The sequence below is a fragment of the Macaca mulatta genome, chromosome 1, assembly GCF_049350105.2.
Source record: "Macaca mulatta isolate MMU2019108-1 chromosome 1, T2T-MMU8v2.0, whole genome shotgun sequence".
NCBI classification, from domain to species: domain Eukaryota; kingdom Metazoa; phylum Chordata; class Mammalia; order Primates; family Cercopithecidae; genus Macaca; species Macaca mulatta.
In genome coordinates, this window is record NC_133406.1 from 115624976 (window position 1) to 115637227 (window position 12252).

General features: G+C 43.7%; 1 protein-coding gene across 24 annotated transcripts in view; it reads left to right on the forward strand.

Annotated features, from left to right (window-relative positions):
* The first annotated feature begins 308 nt into the window (after positions 1–308).
* Positions 309–12252, forward strand: part of POGZ (pogo transposable element derived with ZNF domain) — a 56457-nt gene continuing 44513 nt past the window's right edge. For 15 of the 24 annotated variants that reach the window (XM_077947134.1, XM_077947120.1, XM_077947195.1 and 12 more), the window contains exon 1: positions 309–608. Coding sequence is in view for 6 of the 24 variants with exons in the window: in XM_077947176.1 (XP_077803302.1) it covers positions 701–720 (20 nt within the window). In the remaining 18 variants the exon portion in view is untranslated. Of the gene's footprint in view, positions 721–3746; positions 4754–12252 lie in introns of those variants that run through there. The other 9 variants (XM_077947176.1, XM_077947125.1, XM_077947225.1 and 6 more) reach the window with 3 other exon arrangements.

A 12252-nucleotide genomic window follows, 5' to 3' on the forward strand; every position in this document is an offset into this window, starting at 1 on the left:
CACTTCCTTGGAAACTCTAGGCAAGTAAATTGGGGAATATTTTCTTTGGGAGTCTCATTTTTCTCACCAAAATTTAGATACAGCTTCTGAAACTAATTATTCTTTTTTCATTATAAAAAATATTTTCCTTTATTTATTTATTTGCAGGCCCAGCCAAACTTGACTAGAAAAGAAGCCCGGGCAGGGGTTTGGATGAGCCCATGACGTGCAGCACGCTCCGACCAATTGGGAGGCCATGAAAAAGGGGAGGGCGGAAGTGACGAGCCGTATCCCTCCGCGGGGCGAGAGGGTCGGTGGGGGGAGTCGGCGTCTCTCTCCCCCGCGCCAGCTCCCGTACACGGAGCCGCATTCCTTGGCCCCCCCACCCCCCTCCCTCGGGGCCCCCCCCGCCCCCCTCGGGAAAAAAATCCACCCCAAATCACTCGAACCCGAGGGAGGCTTCCTTTCACCCTTGGGGAGACGAGCTTTCAACGGTTACCTCTTCTTCGTCTCCCCCCAAGCCCCTGTCCCCTCCCTGCTCCCACCCCCTTCTGGCGCCGGGTGTAAGGTCCCTTTAAGGCGACGGCGCCTTTCTCGGGTCAGACTACCGGCGGCGACGACCACGGGAGGTGAGTGAGCGAGCGAGCCTTCTCTCTCCCCACCCCCTGCTCCCGGGGGTTCCGTTATCTTTTCGCTCGGCGAGGCGTTCCGAGGCGAGACAATGAGAGGGGGATGGGGCCGGTACGCGCGGGGGTGGGGGCGGGGGGCCGGCGGCGCGCGCCCCCGCCCACCGCGAGTGGCGGCGCGGCCCGCGGCAGGGGCGGCCGCAGGGCGCGGTGCGCGAGCGCGAGTGTGTGTGCGTGTGCCCCGGGCCGCGGGAGCTGCGCGAAGGGCCGGCGGCGGAGGCCCCTGCCTGCCGGCTGGCCGGCCACCCCCGCCCCCTGGCGCCCGTCGCGGCGCGCGCGCGCGCACTCGCGCCCCACGGCCCTGCACACAGCCCGACGTCCACACGCACGCCCGGCGCGAGGCGTCTCGGAGGAGTGGGCGGCGCGGGCGCGGGCGGTGGCCCGCTGGGGAAGGGGCGGGGGCGCGGGCGGCGGCGAGACGGCGAAGCGCGGCGGGAGGGGCCGGCGAGGGGGCGAGGCCGGGCGGCGGCGGGGGCGGGCGGCGGCGGAGCGGCCCCTGGGGGTGGGGGTGCGCGGCCCTCCCCGCCCGGTCCCCGCTCGGAGAAGGAGTGGGGCGCTCGTTTTGAGCGGGAGGAGGAAAATGAGTGATTGCTGAGCCGATGCCTTGTTATGTAATCTCTCCTTGGTCTAATAGTACATCCTAAGCCTTAGTGCACTGCAGCTAGTTTACGAACTCTCCTCCCTCGGCCCCCAAATTTCTTTAGGGATGGCGCCGTGATTTATCAAATGGGATGGGGCGGAGAATCTCTATTTTCTGGTGATTATGTCCTGCCGCGGTGGGCGCCATGTTTATCCCGGGGACTATTTTCTTTAGATTTTTGGCAGCTTTTGCAAAGGAGTACTGTCATTAATCTACTTGCTTTCCCTCTTTCTGCGTGTTCTGATTTCCTTCTTCTCCAGATGTGGGATTCTCTCAAACTGCTAGTAGCACTTGTCTTGGACATTCTTAGTTCAGAAAAAGGTAGTGCTGATGAGTCCTCAGAGTCATTTGGTGGCCAGTCTCATTTTCAAAATGGAAATTAAGATGCAGTTGGACTATCTCAGAGCAGCCGCTGTCTTGATGCAGGCGGTGTAGCCCGTCCCTCCAAGCCCGTGGACACCTCTCACCGCAGCTCAAGACTCCACAGAAATGGGGTTTTACTTTTTTTTTTTTTTTTTTTTGAGACTAAGTTTCACTCTTGTCGTCCAGGCTGGTGTGCAAGTGGCACGATCTCTGCACACTGCAACCTCCGCCTCCCGGGTTCAAGTGATTCTCCTGCCTTAGCCTTCCTAGTAGCTGGGATTACAGGCATGTGCCACCACGCCCGGCTAATTTTTGTATTTTTAGTAGAGACGGGTTTTACCACGTTGACCAGGCCGCTCTTGAACGCCTGACCTCAGGTGCTCCGCCCGCCTTGGCCTCCCAAAGTGCTGGGATTACAGGCGTGAGCCACCGCTCCCGGCCGGGGTTTTACTTTTGTAGGCATTTACCCAACTAGAGGAAAGGGAAACGGAGGGGGCAGGGAGGGCTGCTCCTTGGCAAACGATTAATTTCGAGACACCATTGCTCAGGGTGTGAGAGCTTAAACTCTGAATTCGAACTGTTAGTACAATCATTCTCAACTTCGGGGTGCATAAAAAGTAACTCGAAGATTGTTAAACGTACAATTTGGGGGAGCCTCATCCCCCAAATTTATTCGAATGGAGCAGAGGGGAGTTGTCATCTCTACAGTTTTAAATGAGCAGTCCTGCGGCTGAGGCTGATTAATGTGACCACTACGTTGAAAATTACTGGTCTAACATAAAAGTGTTCAAGATGTTGAAACAAATGACACCTTGTGCCCTTGATTTCCTTCCCTTTTCCAGAGCTGTGTTGGTGTATCTCAAACTAAGGAGGTACATGGACTCTTGGGACGAACGTGATTTAGAGTTTCCACTCCCATCTTGAACTAGTGGTATAATATAGGAAAGCGGTTCTCGAAGTGTGGGCGGATGACCTGTGGGGATCTCCTCTTACCCTTTCAGGGGAGCCTCAAGGTCATAATTATTTTCAAAATAATAGTAAGATGCTATTTATTGTTTTCACTGATACGCTGATGGTTCAAAAGCAATGCTGGGTAAAACTACTGACGGTACCTTAGCACAAAGCAAGTCAGTGGCACCAAACTGCTTACTTGAGAATGCCCTTGAAGCAGTAAAATTTATTATTGTATTTTTATCTTTTTGAGACGGAGTTTTGCTCTGTCGCCCAGGGTGGAGTGCAGTGGCACTATCTCGGCTCACTGCAATCTCTGCCTCCCGGGTTGTATTTTTAGTAGAGATGGTGTTTCGCCATTTTGGCCAGGCTGGTCTCGAACTCGATGGCAGGCGATCCACCCACGGCGGCCTCCGGAAGTGCTGGGATTACAGGCTTGAGCCACCGTGCCCCGCCTGTTGTTATTAAATCTTAGCTTTTGACTACTTGTCTTTTTAATTTTTAAGAATTTGTGATGAAATAAACATGGATAAAGCATTTATGCTGCCTACGGAGGTGTGATTGTTGTCATGAGGGAAAAGCATTTGTGGGATTGGGTTGTGAGTGGCTTATTTCATGGAGTACCATGCGACTGGCAAACTGTGGTTTTTCACATTTAGTATTTGGCAGGTATTTCTTGAAAATGAAGTGAGCTTGTCACTTTTAGGAAAACAATTGACAGTATTTATTACCAGTGATAAAATTTGGGTGAAAATTAGAATTTTTAAAAAGTTGACAGCTGGAGTTTGACAGCTTCCTAGTACTTAAAAAACTTCCCTTATGATATCAGTGGTTAAGGACTGTAATATTTAAAAATGTTGTATAATATGTCATTTGGAAGATGGGCATAACTTAGTAAATCTGTATTTTGCAGATGACCAATGCATGATGTTGCAAAATCAAGCAAAAGTAAAAGAGCCTTTGAAAATACCAGATATAGCAATGGATTTTAACAGTAAAAAAGTGGATTGATGTGGTTTCAGATTCCAAAATGTTGCTATCCTTTAAGAAACTACTATCTGGCCTAGCATGGTGGCTCACTCCTGTAATCCCAGCACTTTGGAAGGCCCAGGTGGAAGGATAGTTTGAGTTGAGCCTAGTTCAACATAGTGAGACCCTGTCTCTATTTATTTAAGAAAAAAAAAAAAAGAAACTACCATTTGTTGAGTTTTAGTGTTTACCAATATCTACAGTTATCTGAAAAGGTTATTAAAATACTTCTCCCTTTTCCGACTAGATTTTCATTATATACTTAACCAAAATGACATATAGCAACAGACTGAATGCAGAAGTAACTGTGAGAATCCAACCATCTTTTATTAAGTTAGACATAAAAGAGATTTGCAAAACGCAAAAAAACAGTGTTACTTTTCTCACTTTTTGGAGGGAAAGTAATTTTTGTTGAAATGTTATTTATGTTAACTTGTAATGGGCTCGTTTTAAAATATATTAATAAATATTTTAACATTTTGAATGTGGTAAATGTGGAAAGATAAAATTCACATGAAAGATCTTTGGCGTCTTCAATAATTTCAAGAGTCAAAAAAATGAGAATCATTCGGTCAGTCCTGTGTTTCTGCTCTTTAAATCATTCAAATCTAACTCCCTTGGGGAATTTTGGGAGAATTTATAAATAGTTGAAGTTGATGGAAGAGACAGTGACCTGGGGAAGAGTTCTAAAGCAAAAAAAGCTTACTTTGAATACGAACTGGGATATTTACAAACTGTAGCCTTGAGGAAGTTATTTAGTCTCTCTAAACCACTATTTTGACCTTATCTATAAAATACAAACTTTAGAGCTGGTTGATTACAAATCCTAGAGCTGGTTAATGCTTTTGTCATGATACTAATATGGTAACATTCTGATAGATTCCTTGGTATTCTTGTTGGTGATAAGAAGCCATATCCACAGAACTTTTCTTTTCTTTTTTTTTTTTTTGTTTCTTTGAGATGGAGTCTCGCTCCATTACCCAGGCTGGAGTGTAATGGCGCAATCTCGGCTCAGTGCACCCTGCGCCTCCCGGGTTCAAGCGATTCTCCTCCTTCAGCTTCCTGAGTAGCTGGGATTACAGGAGGCACACACCATCACACCCGGGTAATTTTTTTGTATTTTTCCAGAGATGGGGTTTCACCATGTTGGCCAGGTTGGTCTCAAACTCCTGACCTCTTGATCCACCCGCTTTGACTTCCCAAAGTGCTAGGATTACAGGCGTAAAACACCGTGCCCAACTGAAAAACATACTTTTATATGTAACGAAGGGGAGGAAAGCGGAAGAGAGACACTAACCTATTGCTAGGTTTTAGCAGAATTAAAAGAAATTGAAAGCATAGAAATGGAATTTAGGTAACACACAACTGTCATCGAAGAAAAGCTTTCCATCATACTAGATATTTTTCTTGGGAAAGGGACTCCTGAATATTGACCCCTTTAGAAAAGAGAACTCGTTGCTTACTTTACTTGTTTTAGTAAAGAGCACAGAACTAAATATTTGGATATTTCTTGATACAGGATTGGCTACCAGACAAGAGGAAAGTATTTTGAGTTTGGAAATTTTAGGTTATTAAGACTGCTTAAAACCCATATGATTCTTATATGTGAGGTACTACAACAGTTAGATGTTGTGAGGGACAAAATGGGCTGTGCAAAAGACAGGATAAATAAAAGCTTATTACATGTTTAACTATAATTAGTTTTATACACATATTAAGTATTCAGCCCTATAGGTTTTCTGGTATTAGTCCTTTATAGAACGAAAAATTGAGGTAACTTGAAAACATAATTACCAGTTATGTTGAGGATTATCATCGTTTATTTTTCACCCTGAAACAAGAAAGTGGTGTTCTTAAAAATGTTTGTTTTCTATAAAATATTTTTCCTGTTCCAAATGTTCTTTTTACGTTGATTTTTGGGCAGGTATGTACTGGCAGTAAATTGAAAATGTTAGATAACCAAATTCTTCATTTCTGGATTCTTCATTCTTCATTTCTGGACTTTACAGCTATGAAAGAACAACACAAAGGAATTCAGAGCTTCAAGAACCAAGTATATCAGGAGAGTTGTAGAAAACAGATCTTTTTCTAATTTTCTTTGAGATGAAGATAGGCAACAGTTGCTGCCCCTTAAATACCTTAAAAGTAGGCAGGTGTATCTGCAGGATTCTGTTTGTTGCTTTTAAATAGTACATTGTTTTAAAAGGTCTGTTTGTAGCTTGCCTTTACAATTATATAGACTATTGACTAGCTCATTATATAGGGCCTTAGTATAAGGTAGACTACCATATTCGCCAGCATTTAAGAAATAATCCCCTTCCCCCCCACCGAGGGTATTTATCGGGTACTCCCATATTATGGATTGAAGGATGAGACAAGAGACTGAGTATTGCTAATGGTTCTGTGTGAGCCTGCAGTGTTAAGTAAAACCTATTGAGTGCACAAAAATCATGTTACAATTACTACAAAATAGAGAAACCACCTAGGTTACCAAGATGTCAAATAATGGATTAATAGAAGAAAGTAATGTACCTCCTTGGTAGCCTACATAATCCACCTTAATTAGTTATTTCTTATTTAACTATTTTTCTGTGTCTTAAGAAACGTATATTAAGTGAAAATGCCTGCATAAAAATAAAAAAAGAGAAATGTATATATACAAGTTATGTGAAAATTGATCGTAGGAATAAATCAAGAAATTCAGCCAACAAGGCTGCCAGTTATTTAGTAGATACCAAAGAGATATGGCAGAATGTAGCAGTACAAAATACCACAGCTAAGATATGAGTAGGTAGTTCCACCCCCTCCTACCCCACCTCAGTTTTTATTAAGAAAATTTCACGCATGTGAAAAGGGGAAAGAGGCTGGGCATGGTGACTCGCAACTGTAATCGAAGCACTTTGGGAATCCAAGGCCGGTGGATCGCGAGGTCAGGAGTTGAAGACCAGCCTGACCAACATGGTGGCTGGGTGTCAATGTTAGCGCCCAGCTGAACATCGACATTTTTGAGGAGACTATATTAGTTTTATAGAATGTTCCATATTCTGCATTCGATTATTTCCTTCTAGAATGTCCCGCCTTCTGGATTTATCTCATTATTTGTTTGTGGTGATACTTAATTTGTTCTTTTATTGCTGTATTTCTTGTAAATGGAAAGTTAAATTTAAATAATGGATTTGAGCTGGGTGTGGTGCCTCACACCTGTAATCCCAGCACTTTGGGAGGCTGAGGCAGGTGGATCACCTGAGGTCAGGAGTTCAAGACCAGCCCAACCAACATGATGAAACCCCATCTCTACTAAAAATACATAATAAACCAGGCATGGTGACACATGCCTGTAATTACAGTTCCTTGGGAGGCTGAGGCAAGAGAATCGCTTGAACCCAGGAGGTGAAGGTTGCAGTGAGCTGAGATCACCATTGCACTCTAGCCTGGGCAACAAGAGTGAAACTCCTTCTCAAAAAATTTAAAAAATAAAATTAATTAGAATAAATAAATCATTGATTTGATTCAGGTTAAATATTATTGTCAGTAATACTTCATACATTGTTTTTGGCTTTTCTTGTTTATTTGTTTGCCAAAAGATGCCATAAACAAAACAACTGATAACTAATGTGAATTATTAGTCAGTAGTTTGTTGGCTAATGTTTTTCTTTTGTTTCCTTTGAGACAGAGTCTCGCTCTGTTGCCCAGGTTGGAGTACAGTGGTGCGATCTTGGCTCACCACAACCTCCACCTACAGGTTCAAGTGACTCTCCTGCCTCAGTCTCCCGAGTAGCTGGGATTACAGGCATGTGCCACCACACCTGGCTAATTTTTTTTTTTTTTTTTAATAGAGATGGGGTTTCACCATGTTGGCCAGGCTGGTTTCGAACTCCTGACCTCAAGTGATCCACCCACCTCGGCCTCCCAAAGTGCTGGGATTATAGGCATGAGCCACTGCACCAGGCTTGGCTGATGTTTTTCTATTTAAACATATTAGGATCATAACCTCTGGCTTTTGAGATACAGAGCTACTGTAACTTTTAAGTTCAACCATACATAAGATTTTTAAGGGGCCGGGCGCGGTGGCTCAAGCCTGTAATCCCAGCACTTTGGGAGGCCGAGACGGGCGGATCACGAGGTCAGGAGTTCGAGACCATCCTGGCTAACACGGTGAAACCCCGTCTCTACTAAAAAATACAAAAAAAAACTAGCCGGGCGAGGTGGTGGGCGCCTGTAGTCCCGGCTACTCGGGAGGCTGAGGCAGGAGAATGGCGTAAAAACCCGGGAGGCGGAGCTTGCAGTGAGCTGAGATCCGGCCACTGCACTCCACCCTGGGCGACATAGCGAGACTCTGTCTCAAAAAAAAAAAAAAAAAAAAAAAAAAAAAAAAAGATTTTTAAGGAAGAACATAGAAATAGGTTTCCATTTTGTCACTTTGATTCACTGCTCTCTGCAAAAATGATTTGGAAGTTGAAGAAGCAAGAAGAGTTTATATGTAGCAAAAGTAACCTGTAGAGGAATTGTTAAGGGGCCACAACTCGAAAAAATTTAGAACTGGGAAGGCTGGGTGCGATTGCTCATGCCTGTAAAACCCAGCACTTTGGGAGGCCAAGACAAGCAGATCCCTTGAGTCCAGAAGTTCAAGAGCAGCCTGGGCAATATGACAAAACTCTATAGAAAATACAAAAATTAACCAGGCATGGTAGCACATTCCTGTAGTCCCAGCTACTTGGGAGGCCGAGGCAGGAGGATTGCTTGAGCCCAGGAGGTCAAGGCTGCAGTGAGTTGAGATCGCGCCACTGCACTACAGCCCAGGCAACAAAGATCCTGTTTCAAAAAAAAAAAAAAAATTTAAATTTAAACTTAAAACTGGGGATTAGACAAAAGAACCTGAAAATTATTTTCACAAAAATTATTCACCAGCCAATATGGATAGTGGTAAACAACCATAAAACCATAATTTTACAGGGTGAACATCATGATGCTCTTGTTTTATTAGGAGAAAATATGTACTTGAGTAAGAACAAGAGTGGCCTAAAAGTTGTCAGATGAATATGAAGATAAAATCAAGTTTCTGGCTGAGTGCAGTGGCTCATGCCTGTAATCCCAGCACTTTGGGGAGGCCGAGGCGTGTGGATCACCTGAGGTCAGGAGTTCGAGACCAGCCTGGCCAATATGGTGAAAACCTGTCTCTACTAAAAATACAAAAACTAGCCAGCCCTGGTGGCAGGCACCTGTAGTCCCAGCTACTTGGGAGGCTGAAACAGGAGAATTACTTGTACCCGTTAGACGGAGGTTGCAGTGAATCGAGATCATGCCACTGCACTCCAACCTGGGCAACAGAGCAAGACTCCATCTCAAAAAAAAAAAAATCAAGTTTCACAGGTAGGTAATTATAGGATGAAGCAGACTAGGTATATATGGGTTTTATTAAAAATTTTTAACATATATGATATAACCATTTGAATAATTCATAAGAACCTTGTTCTGCTCTGTTGCAGAGTTTTTGAGATGGAGTCTCGCACTGTTGCCCGGGCTGGAGTGCAGTGGCGCAATCTGCAAGCTCCACTTCCCAGGTTCACGCCGTTGTCCTGCCTCAGCCTCCCAATTAGGGGGGATTACAGGCGCCCGCCACCATGCCTGGCTAATTTTTTGTATTTTAATAGAGATGGGGTTTCCCTGTGTTGGCCAAGATGGTCTTGATCTCCTGACCTCGTGATCTGCCCACCTCGGCCTACCAAAGTGCTGGGATTACAGGCGTGAGCCACCATGCCTGGCCTGAGAGGACAAATATTTTTAAAAAGAAATGATAGTTCTTTATGTATAGAATGTGGGATGATTTTTTTTTAAATTGCCCTCGTTTTCAGAATATGTATTCAGTTTGATCAGTGATTTTCAGTCTTGGCATTATTGACATTTAGGGACAGATACTCTCCAGGCTATCCTGTACATTGTAGGATGTTTTGTAGCACTCCTGGCCACTACCCACTAGATAGGTCAGTAACACCTCTCCTCACCCCCACCCTGATTGTGACTACCAAAAATGTCTAGACATTGCCAAATGCCCTCTGGGGGGCAAACTTGACCTCTGATAAAATTCACTGTCACCTATGAAGAGTCCTTATTTATTTATGTCTTTTGTGAACTAGGTTTCCCTTTATGTAAGCTAGGTACAGCTGTTGAATGAATCCCTTCTGCAGATGTAGTGCGTAGCTTGGGCTGTGCCTGATATATGTTGGAGAACGCTGGAGTATGATGAACTCTTTCAGCACTACTGGGAATTTTATTGAAGGTTAGAAATGAGCTCTTGTTTTGAAAGTAAAGGTGTAGGCTTTCTGCTGTATCTAAATCTCTGTTTTCCCTGTCTGCTGCCCCCTGCATTCATTTGCTTGAAAAAGATCTCTATTAGCTTAGGAATAGTTGAGAATTTTGTGTGAAATGTTTGACATGATCTGTCTATATCCTTTGTTCAAGGAAAGATAATTTTGTTTGTTTGCTTGTGTGTTTTGTTTGCTTGTCTGTTTTTGAGAACAGGGTCTTGCTCTGTTGCCCAGGTTGGAGTGCAGTGGCTCAAACACAGCTCACTTCAGTCTCCACCTCCCGGACTCAAGAGATTCTCCCACCTCAGCCTGTTGAGTAGCTGGGACTACAGAGGTGCATGCCACCAACACCCTGCTAGTTTTTCTATTTTTTGTAAAGATGGGATTTCACCAAGTTGCCCAGGCTAGTCTCGAACCTCTGGGCTCAAACAATTAGGGCTTGAGCAGTTCTCTCACCTCAGACTCCTGAAGTGGTGGGATTATAGGCAAAGAAAAGATAGTCTTGAAAAGTTACTTGCTAAAAGGCTTGATTAAACTAAATGTGTCCTCTTTGTTAATCTTTGATCATTTGATTATATTCTTCTTAAAATTTATCTTTTTAAAATAAGTTTTTTAAAATTTTAATAGAGACAAGATGTCTCTATGTTGCGCAAGCCTGTCTCAAACTCCTGAACTCCGGTGATCCTCTCGCCCCGGCCTCCCAGAGTGCTGGGATTACAGGTGTGAGCCACCACACCCGGCCAGAATTTCTTAACTACATATAAATTCTCCCAATGATCTAAGTATCTTGTTCAGGGAATACATAGTCAGGATAGCATAAGAGGGGAAATAATAAGTAGTTTAATAAATATAAGACTGAAACATTTCAAGTAAAAATTTCAGGAGAAAGAATTTTTTTTAAGTTTCTAAGAAATGTATTTGTGGATGTGAAATTTTTCCATCAGATGATATAAGAGCAAAGTTGAAGATAACTAATAGTTGGGGATTCATATGGAGGTAATTTTTTATTTAAAATGAGCAAGAAGGACCCTAGCCTTTTATTGTGGTCTTGGAAACTCATTCCCCACCAGTATCATTCCTTGAAGAAATGGCTGGTTCTAGGTCTGAGACAGGAAATGTATGAGATGAGCTGAAACATCTTGACTATCAGCAAAGATTTTATCAAACGATACTAGGGTGTGTCAGAAGGACTCAGCAGCCAACTGAAGACGTTCCCACTGGCCAAAATAGGACACAATGAGTATCTGTAAAGGTAACTGCATGGATCAAAACACATCAAAGGCTGGGCACAGTGGCTTATCCCTGTAATCCCAGCACTTTGGGAATCTGAGGCAGGTGGGTTGCTTGAGTCTAGGAGTTTGAGACCAGCCTGGGCAACATGGTAAGACCCCCTCTCTACAAAAAAATACAAAAAATTAGCCAGACATGGTGGCTCTTGGCTATCCCAAAAGTTAGTTAGCTCTGTGTCCTTAGAGCTACTCAAGAGGTTGAGGTGGGAGGATTGCTTGAGCCTGGGAGGCGGAGGTTGCAGTGAGCTGAGATCGTGCCACTGTACTCCAGCCTGGATGAGACCGCATCTCACAAAAAAAAAAAAAAAGAAAAAAGAAATTTGGATGGTGACTAGATATTTGATATTAAGGGATTATCAATTTTTTAGGCATGTAATGGTAATACAATATTTTTGTTTTTAAGATGGAGTCTTGCTCTGCTGTTCAAGCTGGAGTGCAGTGGCGCAATCTCGGTTCACTGCAACCTCCGCCTCCTGGGTTTAAGCAGTTCTCCTGTCTCAGCCTCCTGAGTAGCTGGGATTACAGACCTGGCTAATTTTTATATTTTTAGTAGAGACAGGGTTTCACTGTGTTAGCCTGGCTGATCTCAAATTCCTTGCCTCATGTGATGCACCCCTTTTAGGCTCCCAAAGTGCTGGGATTACAGGCTTGAGCCACCACACCCGGCCATACAATTTTTCTAAACTATAATCTTTTAAAGTCCTTATCTTTCAGAGCTACATACCAAAATATTTGTGAATATGATATTTTAGAGATTTGCTTCAAAATAATATGGAGAAGTGGGGGCATAAATGAAGGAATCCATTCTGAGTTGATAGTTTTTGAAACTGAGTGACAGATACGTATCTGAGTAAACTTTTGTATTCAATTAAAATTTGTATCTCATTAAAAATAGCAGAAAAGGAACCACTACAATATTGATTCGGAGACTCATAGTTGTAGTATGAAAATTTGCCTCTTCACTTGGTTGCAGTATGAGTCCCAAATTTACTGCCCATCCAAGTTTTCCT